The 15,506-nt window shown below is 39.0% G+C and overlaps 1 protein-coding gene across 1 annotated transcript in view; it reads right to left on the reverse strand.

Moving 5' to 3' along the window:
- The window catches only part of eml3 (EMAP like 3), a 45,003-nt gene that overhangs the window by 7,709 nt on the left and 21,788 nt on the right, over positions 1 to 15,506 (reverse strand). The window contains 10 exon segments of the mRNA XM_044097835.1: positions 97 to 235; positions 1,355 to 1,489; positions 3,790 to 3,885; positions 5,138 to 5,254; positions 5,924 to 5,993; positions 7,898 to 8,047; positions 9,015 to 9,135; positions 9,787 to 9,822; positions 13,533 to 13,561; positions 13,754 to 13,864. Of these exon segments, the coding sequence (XP_043953770.1) occupies positions 97 to 235; positions 1,355 to 1,489; positions 3,790 to 3,885; positions 5,138 to 5,254; positions 5,924 to 5,993; positions 7,898 to 8,047; positions 9,015 to 9,135; positions 9,787 to 9,822; positions 13,533 to 13,561; positions 13,754 to 13,864 (1,004 nt within the window).

The raw sequence follows: 15,506 nt of genomic DNA on the forward strand, positions 1-15,506 counted from the left end.
GAATTTGGTAAGGTTCTCTTGCATTTTTTATTTTTCAAGATTGGCAGACAAGGTTTTACAGCCAGAACTTTCCTGTTAGCATGTTAACACACTGACCTTTGGCCCCTTTACCAAGTGTTTTGGTATCTGCAGCAGACTTCGCCCATGGCAGGATGTTGCCTTCAGAGTCTCCGGTGAGAACATCTCCAGTTAGGCTGAACACAAAGCAGTGGATGAACTTGGGCTTCTTGTATTTCTGTAAATAAGAAAAAAATACTTTTAAAAGCAACAATTTGACTGAAAGTTGATTTTATTTAAAATTATTTTAATTTGCCAAAGACAATGACAATGAGAGTTTTTTTGTTTTATGTCTCCCCTCAAAGTCAGAAGTTTCCTATGCCTCATCTTAGGAAAGCCCAAAAGATGATGTCATGACTTTGTAAGCTTCTGATAGGTTACTGCATAGCATTTCAGCTAAATAAAGCTACACCTGTGGCCAGAGTTCAAACTAACTGTCTACTTGTGTGCCATTGTAACAAAATGAAACCAAATGGGCCAGACGTGTGGTCTTCCATGAGTCTGCTTCTCCCAGATGTCTGCATACGGCACATTCATCTCTTGGAGACGTGTCCTGTGGTGTGATGACACCAAAGTTCATGACCATGTAGGTCCATCATTACACTTGGAGAAAAAGCAGGAAGCTCAGTTGTAAAGTTCTGCTGTAGGAGGGACTGGTGCACTTCATAAAAAAGATGGCATTGTGTGTAAATAGTATTGCTGTCAATTGACAAGAAGTTATTTTTTTTATCAGATTAATCACACTCTAGTGCTGTGATTAATCTCTATGCCTATCTTTATAAGCTTGATATATAAATATGCAGGCAGTAGAGGTTCTTACAGGAGCGGTGCAGAGGGACGTTTCTCCCACTACTGAACAGCAACTAAGGGAAACATACTCAGTTTCCCTTAGTGCACATGTAGTAGGACACTTAGGGTGCACAGGGTAAACACACCACCTTTGTGTACATGCCACATGTGCACTAAGATCTAAACATGACAAGTTGACAGAGTCATTTAATGTCAGTCAGTGATGAAAAAGGTACCATACATTTTTATACAGGCTTGAAGTTTTGTATCATTGTCCTTGTTGATGAAATGAATCTGTTCAAAATGGTCCTGATGTGTCATACATCCTCTTTTAGACATGAATAATGTTTGACTTTAATTTTCAGTTCTCTTTAAAAGGGTTTCCTGCTTCCCCATTCAGGCTCAAATTGAGGAAGCTGCAAACAAGATGGAAGCCCTCGCTCATCACTGACCACTAACACAAGAAAACCTGTCAGTGACCGGAGACAAGCGGAAATCTGAGCCTTACTCCGAAGATGCCTTGTTTCTTGGTGAACTGCCCTGCACTGAGTGTCCAGAAGTAGACGTGGGATTTCCCACAGGTGATGATGTTGTTACTGTCGCTGGGGTTGAACTCCACAGTAAACACAGCCTCATTGGTCGTCTGCACACAGGAGAACAGGCAGGTTCAGCTCAACTACAGCAGAGGGACACCGAGGGTCGTTCACAGAGTGAAATGCAGCAAAATCAAACATCAAGCATACAGGTTTGGTGATGGGACCTGAACTGATGTAAATGTGGAGTTTCCTAAACTTTGGTCAGATCAAAGTCAAATCTGCCACTGTTGAGTAAAAGCCACACAAAAAAAAGAATAACATGTTTAGAGTTCACCACTAGCGAAAAAGTGAAGTAGGAAAAACCTAAAACATGCAGAAAAATTGGCCCTAATGGCCACTGACGTCAAACACACAGAATTATTGTAGATGGGGTTCTTGACAGACGAGGCCAAATCAGAACTTTTTGACCAGTGGGGGAAACCCTACAAATGATGGAAATCCAGTACATCATGTTGATAAGACTAAACCCACTGAGACATGGTGGTGGCAGTTTTCTACTCCCGTTTGATTTCCTATAAAATGGAGTAGAAAATTCATCAGGTTTGCTTATAACACAGCAAGAGGTCCAGCAATGGCCTACAGTACAGTATATTAATGTGTTAGAACAGCCTATTCAAAGCTCAAACTTCAATAATATTGAGAATTTGCAGTAGGATGTTCTCCATCTAGCCTGATGTAATTATTTTTGCAGAAGGGTGGGCAGTCTGTGGATATGTAAAGCTGGTAGAGTCAGAACAGACCTGCAGATGAAACTAAAGAAATGCCCAATTAAAAACATGCAAGCATGTGGTTGTTATATGACAATGTGAGAGATTTCAAGGGTCTGAATAATTTTGAGAAAAGCATAAAAAAACAGTCAAGGATGTAATTTCTCCACTCAGCTGATAAAGAAAAGAACAGTAAAGATTGCAGTAAAGTGCAGCACAAAAAGCCTCATTCATGTCAGGAAGAATGTGGTGACGAAATGAGGGCGGGTGAATGTTTGATGTTTCTCTGTGCTGTAACTCAAAGGACGGGTCCAGTGTTGGACTGCAGTCACAGGCAGGGAGATTCTTTTCGATCATGTACATTTTTCAACACCAAACTATAAACACACACATATTCACACAAAGAATTTGCTAAATATTTATAGAGTTGCCATGACAGCAATGCAGAAAAATGACTCCCAAGAAAGTTGAGTAGTTTGGGGCAAAAAGCCCATTTAAACAGAGCAGAGCCCCCTCCCCATCAGCAGGCTGCACATATGCCATCACCCTCATCTCTCTGGAGACAGAGGTCATTTATAAAGCACCGACACATTCCAATCACTTTATTTTACACGGCACAAAACTTTGTGACTCTTTCAGATTCTGTCTGAAAATGGATGGATGTCAGAGTTCAACATCCTAAAGTGATTCATACATTACATGGGATGGTTGCCAACATGGGGTGAATTTTATGTCATTGAAACCCATTAGTCATATTTCAACTGGTAGAACACTTAACATGTTTGTTATCCTAGTTTGATCTCAAATTCATCCAAACCAAACTGGATAAATGCCAGGGTGGAATTCAAGAAATCACTAGACAGGCTGCAGAGAAAGAGGCTGCACAGATGAAGAAGTTTGCTGACCTGAGACACACCTTGATAAACAAAACCATTACAGACAATAAGATAATAGAAAAGAAGAACTTAATTAAGAGGCTATGTAATTCCCCTGAGATGGCTCATTTTCTTTCTGTATTGTGAGGACAAATTGAACTGCCCAAAGTGTGCTTCGTTTTGCATTTCTGCAAGGGTCTTTTAAATGTTTGGCTTTACAAGTGTGAGATGAGATTCTGCAATCTGAGATGACAAAAAAGGATTTGGAGAAAAAAAAAAGAAAGACTGTACTAAACAAACACTTTGCAAGGATATTCAGTTTGATCACGTTAATGTTGTTTACCAGCAGTGGCGGTTCTAGACCAGATGCACTTAGGAACCAATTTTATTTTAATGTGGGCACAGAACAGAACAAAACAGAGTAATATTTCATTGTTTGATAAATGAAGCCAAAGAGCCACTCGCAGCTCTACAGTTTCAGACTTCCTGATCTAGCAGATAAAAACTGTGATCTTATCTTCGTACGGCTCAAGCTAAAACTGCAACACCTTAGTTCCCTGAACAAGCTCCTAGAATTGGAGAGATATTCTCAGGGTTTAGAGAGCGAGATCTAAAAGTGGTTATCCCATTTTTGGCAGATGATTCTCTAACTTACTCGCCCTTAAGAAAGAGTGGACATGTTTGGATGAGTTGCTGCAGTGACTGAGATATCAAAGCCTGGACTGGTGGAAAATGAAGCTTAACTTCACTGTGTTCTTTGTTTACCTTAATCTCTGCGTGCTTGGTCCCCTTGGTGCAATCCCACACAGACAGGATGTGTTCATTAGAGTCATCAATCACACAAAGGAAAGTTCCAGAGTCCTAAATTGTTGATTCAAAACAAGAAAATACATCATAAAGATGAAACGGTTTCAAGAGCACAAACTTGCCTGAAAACTCAGATTTGAATTTATTCCTCTATTGACTTTTGTAAATATTGGTCTGTGTGTTTTTCAAAAGTTGTGTTTATATACGTGTATTCATCTGTTTGAAGAAAACCTAAGTTTGTCCAACTTTTTAGCTGAGACCTGGCATAAGCAAAGAGTCAGAAATGTTCTGTCATTTTCTGGGGGAACATGTAGATGTCGGAGAGCAAATACTCAGCAGAAATCTCTGTCACATAATATATTAATATATTTTTTCACTGTTGCTGTTTTTTGCCACAGTCAATTTATCTTTGATTAATTTCAGCCCACACATCACTCATATGACAATGAGGACATTCTTTGTGCTGTGCTTAGTTTCCATTCCAATAGGATGAAAACTGTTACCATGAAGCACTGGAGTTCAATCCCATCAGGTCTGGTTGATCAAAGATGTTCCTTTATACTGTAGGTATTATCCACACATAGCTTAGTTTTACACAAATTTTATTTTATAATGGAGCTTTTTAGACACCAGCCTTCCCAGATCTTTGTGACTTGAACATTTCTAAGTAGTTCATTGTGTGAAAAGCGTGGGCAGACCTGCTGTACAGATTAGGTTCTCTACAGTCAGACTAAAGACTCAACAGAATTGCATCAGTGAAGCAAAACTGTAGACTGTATCACATTCTGACTCTCAAAGCATGATCTCTTCATATATTTATGGATGTTAAAAGTGCAGTAGATATTGATATTTTGTTCAAACAAATAAAATGATCTTGGCTTTTATAAAACTCATTCTCTGCTAACTCACACTCACACATTGACTTAGTCTCTGCCACGCTAACTCAAACTATTTTGCAGCAGTAATAGTGTTGTTATTTATTTTTCTTTGTATTTTTTGTTAAATATGTTTTGATATTCACCTTATGCCATAATTAAAATTTCTAATTCTATTGGCAAGAAGTGAAAACTTTCAGGCTTCCTTTATTCCTCCCATTGCCATGGTGAATCATGGATTATTGAGGACTTTTACACGCTTGGTCATGTTTAACTCCAAGGTAATTTGACACAGAACATTTCACCAGTTAGAGTATTTTACTCATATATATCATGCAATCCTGATCGACATGACAACATCAAGACATTAGTCTGAGCAAATTCAAAGTAAAGAGCAGTTTACAGTTACAATGTAAACTAAAACAACTTACAGCAATGGAGAATGCCAACGATCCCATTCCCACTCCCCTCTGGAAGGTTCCAAGCCCTATTTGCTGCAGCGTGACTAGGGTAGTAGAGTCCCATATATGAACACATGCCTGCATTGGCTAAAATAAAACATAAAAACATATCATCTACACAGCAGAACAGATCAGATCAAACTTTATTGTCCCCTAAGGAGCAATATGCTTAGCAGACAGCAAGGACAATCACAGATAAATACATAAGGGAAAAAAATATACACCACACAGCATCCATACAGCATACAGAACAATTATATTTATTTTATTTAAGGCAAAAATGTATTCAAATTCCCATGTATGATATATTACTACATATTCCTGATTGCTAGACGCAGGCTCAAGAGCACAGAGAGGAAAGGCCAGTAGAAGGGCAGCATGTTTCTTCCAGTCTCTTACATAGGAAGCAGTGTTTGTAGCAGACCACATAGCACTGACACAGGACAATGCAACATCAGCCATGACAGGGTTGCTATTGGTCAGTGATGACCTCGGCAGACACACACAGACCTCATCTGCTGCCTTCAACAACACCTGCAGAAAGTATCTGATGTCCACTCCGGTACATACATTAACTGAGCCTTATGATATATTTCTGTCAGTATGTAATTCCAGATACATTTTTAGGAATGATTATAAAGTCGGCACCTGCTGGATTTCATGATTTTGAAATGTACCAATTAATTAAATGTTTTGTTTTTATTCATGTGTTGTTTTCAGCGTCATCCAATCTTGCTGCAACAGCAGCATCATTACCTTTCCATCTTTATCCACGCCGGCTGTCTGTCCAGATGCCACTCGAACATTGTCAGGATGAACAGCAAGACTGCAGAAAAGAAATATTTTCATTTCAAAACTTTGAGAAAAGAATCCGGAGGAGAAGAGAGAACAAAAATAAGTGCATATGTAGTGACTCGTGTCTGTAAAAATAGCATGTCTTTACCACAAGGAAAACATGCTATTATACAGATAAATTGTACAGCTTGTGTCACGTATTTGAGTGTGTTTGTCATAGAGTGGATCTCACACACTGTTGATAAATGGTGGCTCTGCTCTACGGGGCTCTGGATGGGACAAAGTACCTGTCACAGTCATTACAATTAGATTGGAAACTGTAGCATCAAGAACGCCATCAGTGAAAGTAATATTAGGATGTAGTGTGCCATATATTGCACAGAAACAGTTGATTCTGATGAAGTATTGGGCAGTTTGTATTCTTAAATTAACTGCACCGCCAACAGGGATAAATTAAAACTTGATGAGGACAATCCTCAGTCAGAAGCTCTGATTTCCAACCAGATCACTGATGTGGTTGTTCATCATAAACCACATCAGTTTTTAATGTCAGAATGAATTTCCAAGCTGTTCAGGCTGCAGAAAGTTTCTGCTTTACAGAAAAATTCCTTAACATTCAACATGCTGCTATCCACAGCGCATGTTTTGTGACCGAATTTTAATTGAAAGACAATAAGAGATGCATCATCCAAGAGCTATTTTACAGCTGAGAATAAAACACTCTCATAGATTAGTTTTATTATTACATGACACAATCATAACACGCCAAGCCCAAACAGGCTTACAGGAAACCTCATCTAAATAAAGAAATAGAATCCAGTTCATAAGCTGAAGGTCAGATGAGTTAACATTCATTCTGCTGTTGTGAGGCTATCTGGAGATCATGAAGCCAATGATCTCAGAAATTCTAACAATAATAGCATGTCTTCACCACAATGAAAACATGCTATTATACAGATAAATAGCATTTATCTGTAGCATTAATAGACTGACCAAGATCAGATTTTCTCTATCATTTCTTGAAATATGAAAAACTAGAACTGAAAGAGGGCGAACTTCCCTTTCTCATGATGGCAGCAATGCTTGTCTGCACACCCACTTATTATTATAGGGAGGTTATCTTAGTGAAGTGATTTAACAGCTTGTTTAGATTGTTTTTTCCTCCAACTTCACTAAAGCCAAATAATAATCTGCTGCTTGTTCTCAAACAAATAGATTAGATCACAAATCTGTACAAGCAGTTTCAGATCTGGAAGAAACATTTTTACAGCCTTCTTTCATGTCATCCCCTGGCACTCTGTTAGTACTTCAATAAGGTCATAAAGAGAATAATCAGTGTGATGATAACACAGCATTAAGGAACAATCTACATTTTCAGCATTTCAGTCTTTCTTCAGAGAACAGGACTGACTCCTTGTCCAGGGTAAATGCTGCCTGGCTAAGCAAGACAATGACGCTACCGGTCAGCTGCCGTCGCAGGTCGTCTAGCATGCAGACCATGATGATGAAAATGGTTTCCAATAGTCTGACATGACACTCGGGTGCCAGGAGTTCAGAGGCATCCATCATGCCGTTCCACCGGGAACTGATCACAATGAAGTGGTGATCAGTGGTTATCAGTGTGGGATGTGGCTAAAGGTCATCCACTTCTCTGCCTTTCTGTGACTCTGCCAGTCTCTCTGTGTCTCAATTGAAACTAGCTGTTGAAAATGAAACTCTAAGCTCAGCAATCTGAGAATGTTCACCTGTAAAGGTTATAGTACAATTTAGGTTCATCCTGAAACTTCAGCTAAATCAAGCCAAGCATCCTTTGCTTTTTGTGAGAAATACATACTGTCAACATGGAAGAACATAGAATATCACTTCATATCAAGTCAAATTAAGAGAACAAAGTTTTTCTTGACGATACTCAGAGGATTGTTTAGTTTTACTGACCATCGGACAGAGTCGGTGTGTTTGCGGTAGTGGCGCTGCATGCGGTTCTTAATGTGATAGAGCACAATGACACAAGCAATGAAGTAAACCGCTTCACCAGATGGAAGGAAGAACAAGTTAGCACGGCAGTCCCGTCCCCGGTAACCATAGCTACAGACAGGGTTAAGGTGGCAAGACTTACATTTTGCAATGCAACAATACATATGATAAACCATTCACATATTTATCCCAATGTTTAAATTAAGAGCTGTACTTTAGATTAATAAAAACTACTCTAAGTTAATTAATGACACAGACTCTAATGCTTAATAAGATCTAGACTTTTTACACGTCAACTACAGGAAGGCTCATGTACCTAAAATTAAATTCATCGTCCCTTTGATGAAGACACTGAGGTCTGCTGTATCCTTTATATGTTGCAATAAGAAGCATAGTTGCAAAGAAATCCTCCAGGCTTGGCTCCACTCTTCCTAAACTTTGTGGGTGAATGTTTTAACGTTTCAACAAACCAAAACTTGCAGGCCACAATTATGGGGGGGAAAAAAGCACATTATACCGTTACTATGGGTTACTTCTGCAGGTTTTGCCAAAATACATGGCATTATGAACAGCTCCCAAAGCCAGTCAGGTTGGATGGAAGTTAAAATTTTTAGCATCACAGAATATATTAATATTTACATCAACTGAGGAATAACTTCACATATAAGAGATTTGGGGTACAAGGTATTGAGGGCAAACCTAAATACAGTATGATGCAGCATGATGACGAACTGTCGAAGATTTGATCAAGATTCTTCAGCAGTGCTTTGGATTAAGTGTGTGTACACTGGTGCGTATTCTCTTTTTTGCAATTGCTTTTAATTCCTGGTTGATTTGCTAGGTTTCTGTCAGAAGGACACATGTTACATTAAAGGAGGAAAAAATTATAAAATTACGTGACTTCTAGCTCAGAAAAACCTGTATTTACACTGTAGACTTTTTACATCCTCTGTATGAGAGCAGTTCTTTCCACAGCATCATATCTTTCATCCATCAATGGAGTGAAAGAAACCAGGTGTGAATGTAACACAAGCCCAATAACAGCTGAGCACCGTGTGGCTCTCCTGTGGAAGGATACACCCAGTCCAGCTCCAGTCTCTCTGAAGGCAGCTCCATCTTCAGGTTGTCATAGTTCTGGATGTTGGATGGGACGTACATGGTGATGGGTCGGCCACGGATGAACATTTTAATTGACTGTTCTGGATAAGATAATACAGAGATAAGATGAACTTTATTGTCCCGATGGAAATTTCTCTCGTGTACACACTCTGGATGCTGCATAACCCAAACCCATGACCATCATATTACAGCCACACATAAAACCCACTTTCATAATGAATCTACTTTCAGAGAAACACAAGAAAAAAAAAAAAAAAAATCACACTATAAAACCTCTTGTGGCTTTGCTCTTATCTGGATGCTATTGTCTGATGACATTAATTAAAGACATTAATAGACTGAAGTGTCTATTAATGTTTTCTAACATGAACAGAATTAGGTATTGAAACTGTTTCTCAAATATTTCAATCCCCATAAAAAAGGATTTACATAAATTCAGCAACGTTATCAGATTCATTTCTCCTGCTAGGCAGCTCTTCTGTTTAGTTCAAATTAACAACATATCTAACGGGTATAAAAGCTTTGCAGAAACTACATTTTGCATCACTTTGACTGCTGGAGCACAGTATGTACAAAGATGTTCTAGTCTCATATATTAGTCTATTGTTTTTAGAAATTATTAAACTTTTCTATCCAACGTACAGATGTTGGGTGTAGTTTAAAATTTTAAAAGACTTTGTTTGTTACCCTCTGTGCAGATAGAGAGCTGTATTATGTCATTTCTGGTGTACCTTGGCTGTAAGTTCCTCTTCTTGAGCCGGGTGAACCTATGTGCACAAGAATGCAAAATCTTAGCATCAAAAAAATGTAGTTTACTTAAATAAGCTTTAAGCATCAGTTGATTGTAAATCTTAACTGACCTAATATGGAAATATCTGTAACACACTCTCATGTATTAGCAGTAACTTCCTGCTAAACGGAACGTCTTAAATGTGACTAAGCAGAGAAACTGCTGGTGCCAAGAACCAGATTTACTAAGCATGTTGCGTTTATAATTCATCTGCTATGAAATTCTTGAGAAATGAGTCCTTTTTATATGGCAGCCAGTTATTAGCAGACAAATATGGTCACATATAGTTATTATTTACTTGAACTGAGTTCTTTAAAGCAGTTCTTCACTTCCACATTAACTAACGATAGCTTATTTAAGACAGCCCACTAACAAATTTACACAAAACATTGATGTGCAAACAGGCCAACTGACTAGTAATTTATTTTTGTAGAATACTGTTTCTTAGGAAATATACCAATACAAAGCGGTGCACGATTATGAAGTGGATGGAAAATGTACTTTATCAAACAAGAGTAGGAAAACCTTCCACTCCAATACATTGCAATGTTATGTCACCTGTGAATATAAAGTATAAATCTAGCCATTCTGTTTCTGTGAAGGCCACAGATGTTTGTCAGAAAACATTATAATGGTGAAATGTGTTACAAAACACGTGAATGATGCAAACTCTAAAGCATACAAGCTCCAAAGAACAAATCCAACAAAAAACACTGCAAACACAAAATGCTGCAATCACAGACAGCAGAAACAAAAACCAACAATCAAAGAAAAATGCTCAAACTGCTGACAAATTGCTGCAACCACAGGATGCAAAGGGGAAAATGCCACAAATAGCAAAGCCATAAACTCGCTCCACAACACAGAAATGCTCCAGACCTCCTGGGGGAGTCGACCACCAAATCATATGGGACCAGACCTTCAAAGACAAGATGTCCAGAAGAAAGAAGGAGGAATGTGTAGGAAATGATAGCTACTCCAGACTCCCGGGAAAAATCTGGAGGACTTCATTTTTGTGGAGCCAGATTTCCATCATTAATGAAGAAAAGACATCAGTGAGGACTGCAAATGTTACAAGACATGGTCATCCGAGAAGCAGCTAAGAGACTGATGGTAACTCTGGAGGAGTTGGTTTAGATCAAAGCATATCCATGTGTTGGAATGTCCCTGTCAAAGTCTAGACCTAAATTTAGTAGGTGAGAGTTTGTGGGAATTGCAAGTAAAAAGGGAAAGTTTCTGGATAAAGGAGATACACCCCAAAATAACTGCAGGCAGTTTTGGTGCCTATTACTTAGGGAGCCGAATGGAACACACAGCGTTAGACCAACTTCCTTCAAATCATCTGCATACACAGTGAAGTTAGTATGCTTCACTATGAATTATCCTTAGAACATTGAGGGCATTGTGCAGATGACGCATAAATTACATTCCAGACGGAAAGTCAGAGGTTCAGTTTGACCTCCAATTCACCAAGTGTTGATCTGCCTCACAGTGAGAACCTGAAACCTTCATTTCCCACAATTCACCGACTTTCTCTGGAAGAGAAATGGGCCCTCACTGTTTACTGCTGCCAAGAGACCTTCCTAAAAGAAATATTTAATTTGCTCTATTGTGATCAAAACCAAAACTTGCTTTTCATACCCATCTTTTAGTGAAAAGATGGGTATGAGGAGCTCAAGACGAGGTCATAGTGAGAACATAAAAACGCACGTTGGCAGCCTACACTGCAGAGCTAACCATCCATCAACTTGCCGTGTGAGTCGGAGCAGCAGTGGCACTTGGCTAACCACAGCGGATATGATTCCAGTGCTGCCCCCGCAGCCTGTCTCCATTCCCAGCATCTTGCATGGAAAGGAGCAAGATAGCAAGTTGGGGTGGGTGAAATTCTCACAGTAAGTGACATAACTGAGACATTTCCCTGGATTTGGAACAGATTAGAACTCTTCACTCAGTTATTTTTGGTACAGACGCTAACTTTCTGGCAGCTGAATTCAGAGAATCCCTTCACTCTCAAACTACAATCAACAAAAGAAATTCTATTAATATCTTAACCAGCAGTAGTAAGATCCTTGAATTAGAAAATCTTAAACAATATATATGTCTATACTGCATCAGCCTGTGTATCTTTGTCATAACCAAAGATGCACAACCTTCACCCCTTGGTTATGGTAATAAAATGTATTTATGAGGGGACTGAATGCAAGTTCAGAAGTATAGTTCAACTCCAGGCTCACTAATAGAGTACAGTAACGCGTAAATATGGTTCTGATCCACTAGAGTTCCAGTTTATGAATCGCATCAACAAAAAGCTGAGGAAACGGAATTAGGTCCAGGTCAACATACTATCTATACCACTTCAGCATTTTTACATTACAAACAATAACTTCATTGTAAGTCACTGGGAAATTAACAAATAGAGTAACAAACAAAAATAAAATAAAATAAAAAATTAAATCCTTTAATCCTAAAAGGTTAATTTTTTTTTCTTTACAAGTAATACAAGTCTTTTGTCTATTTTAATAAAATCCCAATGAGTTAAATCTTTGTAAAAAAAACAACTTTCACTCCACTTCAATTCATCCAATTCAAAAATACTTTACTAATTATAGAGGGATATTAAATCCAGCCGTCCTCACAGCTTTGATTCTTTTGTCTCTATCCATTTTGCCTTAAAATTTCTCCCTGGCAAAACAGTACAGATTGGATGAAGCTTTCTTGTTTTTACTGCACAAACGCATCAACACAGCATGATGCTGCCACTATCATATTTAACTATGGGCCTGGTGTTTTCAGAGTTAAACTCAGTGTTACTTTCAAAGAAGTTTTTGCTGTAAGTCTGCTAGATAGATGCAACAACTTCTCTGTGCACCGTCACCCAGAGACGGCTGACAGACAGATGAGGTGAAGCTGTGAAGCTGGAGGATGTTCACAGGGAGAGACTGGCTGGAAGGGGATCTCTCTGCATTCGACAGTCTGTACTGAGAGAGATTTGGATTTTCTCAGGGATCTTCTGAGAGACAGCAGGATCTGGACCGAACTGTGGCGAGTTGTGACAGGATACGGCTGGCAGCGAGGTGCCTGATTTAAAATATTACTAACTTCTCAGTTTTTGGTGGGCCTGCCAATCAGAATGAGTGATGTACAGCTATTTACTTTAACTGACACCTAAGAATTTTTATTTGTGTTTGGGACTGTTCAATATATTTTGGTTTAAATTCAACTGAGAGCTTAAGAAAAAAAAAAAGAAATTGAAAGTCTGTTTCTGGTGTCTAAATTTGTTCATGAGAAAATATTCTATTTTAGGGTAATAACCTTTCTTATTTCTAACTTTCCAGCCAACGATATAAGATCATTGCTGATGTCTTCCCTACTTGGCATTGTGACAAGGCACACCTGTATGCTCCGTAGTTGCCAACTGCCAACGCTCCTGCTTTAATGGAAGTGGTCCCACCTGCCGATGATCAATTCATTCACTAGCAGCACCAGGTTGCTACTGAAGCAGCAAGGGTGTACTTAGTTTTTAGACATGTTTTTATTTTTGGCTCTATTTTGTGTATTCTTTTTCACATGAGGTTAGATTAGATTTAGGACCTAATCATGTTTATGTCTTGGCATCTACAAACCAATGAACAGAAGCAGGGTGTACTTTGGAAAGGTACACGCAACAAAAACGTTTCACAGTCTTACCTGCACTGGCTATCAGCTCCTTCGCCCGGCTGTGGAGAGAGAACACACCCAGGTGACACACACAAAACCACTTCATGAGAACACGATGTGGATCTGTCAGCATCCTCTTATAGAAAGGGAGTCTTATGTTAAATTTACACAATCAACATCCCAACCAACTGCCTCTTGCAGAGGACATGTGAGTGACCATGTGGTAGCAGCTGCAAGTAATGGCGGCGTACCTCTCCAGGCTGGGGGAGCGGGTCAGCAGGTTGGCAGAAGACGCTGCCTTCTTGTCCAGACGCTTCCTTTGCCTCTCTGGGTTCGCCAGCTTCTCGCTGTTTCTACGAACCCTACAGCGGCGCAATGCAAACAATGAGCCTTCAAATGAAACCGCTTACACCATAATTCCACAAACAGGGTTAGAATTTTTCCCAATGGAGGCATGCAAGGGGATTATAGGCATGGTAAGACAGAAACATGAGCAGCTGTTATAATTTGATGTAATTTAATCCAGTTTGTTACAAAAAGTCATAGAGAAGACGTATTGATCCGAGCTGATCAGCATACGATCAAGGCAAGTTTATTAAAGCAAAACGGAAAAGAATTTTACAGCTTTTAGTTTGACAAAAGCTAGCAGAAACTCTCCTGCCTCAATAGTCTGGGTCATGTCCTTCTGAAGAAACTTCCTCACTGAGTGAACTCAGTGTGCTCTTCATTTTCAGATTTCAGGTGAGAATGAGGAATGATTTGGCCCCGTCAGTGGGCCGTGTGGTACATGCATTAGCTGGGAGGCAGACTGTCTCTCACACACGAGTCTAGAATATTTTGCTCTGCAGAATGCACAGTAGAGATGGCATAAAATTCACATCACGATGTCTTTCGTGAAAATCATTTTTCAGCTGTGTTCATGGCAATTTGGATGCAAACATGAAAAAAAGCAATGTTTTTTATATCTTTACTCCTATGTGTTCAGTCCATTTTAACTTTACCGTCATGAATTTTATTTCCCATGCTAGCCCGGGTCTGAAGAGTCAAAGGTTTTCTAGTTCCTCTCAATATTTTATGCTTGAGGTGAATATTATTGGTATTGTATGATTACAGAGGGTAGAAGCACCCAAAAACTGCAACATGTTTGCTACTAAGAAGTGAGTGCTTGTTCCACTAAACAGTGAAGTTGTTAAACCAAAAGAAATGAAAGAAAAACATAATTGATATTTGCAGCTGCATTCTGTTAATAGTGGGAGGACGGCCAGTTCCTCTGCTTCTCAACAATGCCTCCCAAACTATGAACTCAACTACAAGAACAAACTGAAATAACCAACCATTTGGTCTTTAAGTCAATCATACATCCCTCAATACCAATAGTTACAGTTAATCAAGAATGGGACTCCTAGTCTCCACAACAAACATATTCATGTTAAAAGAGCAAAACCTATATTTACCACAGTTCACTTCCTGATGATTAGCTGATGTACCAAAAAACGAAAACAAACAAACAAAAAAAAAAACACCATAAAGAACTAGCATTGCCAACAGCAAATGTTGTACATGGTGAACTTCTTTTCGTGGTAAGATGAAAAGGCTGAGTTCAACTTGGAAACCACTCGGCATTCAAGGCATGGATCAGAGGTAGATCAAGGGCCACAAGAGAGATCCTGAATGTATGAAACCCATTACATAGGAAACCCTCTTCCAAGCCACAAAAAGCATTGGGGACAAAAAGGAAAGTCGTGCATGCACAAGAACTGGTCCCAGTAAACAAAAGCAGCTGTGCTTCACCACTTTGTTGTTTACAGACCATTGGAAAGGCAGTTGTTCAAAATAGTCGGAAGAAAAGAACCAAAGTATTCATCCCAGAATTTGAGGACAGTGGTGAGTGATATAGTGATTAGATTACTTCTGCAAAACCCAGTTGAATAGCAGCTCCTTGTTATTGTCTTTACCTAATCCTTTATATAGTAGTGTTTTCATCAACAGTTCTTTTAGTGCTGC

Source organism: Gambusia affinis, linkage group LG18 (assembly GCF_019740435.1).
Source record: "Gambusia affinis linkage group LG18, SWU_Gaff_1.0, whole genome shotgun sequence".
NCBI lineage: Eukaryota > Metazoa > Chordata > Actinopteri > Cyprinodontiformes > Poeciliidae > Gambusia > Gambusia affinis.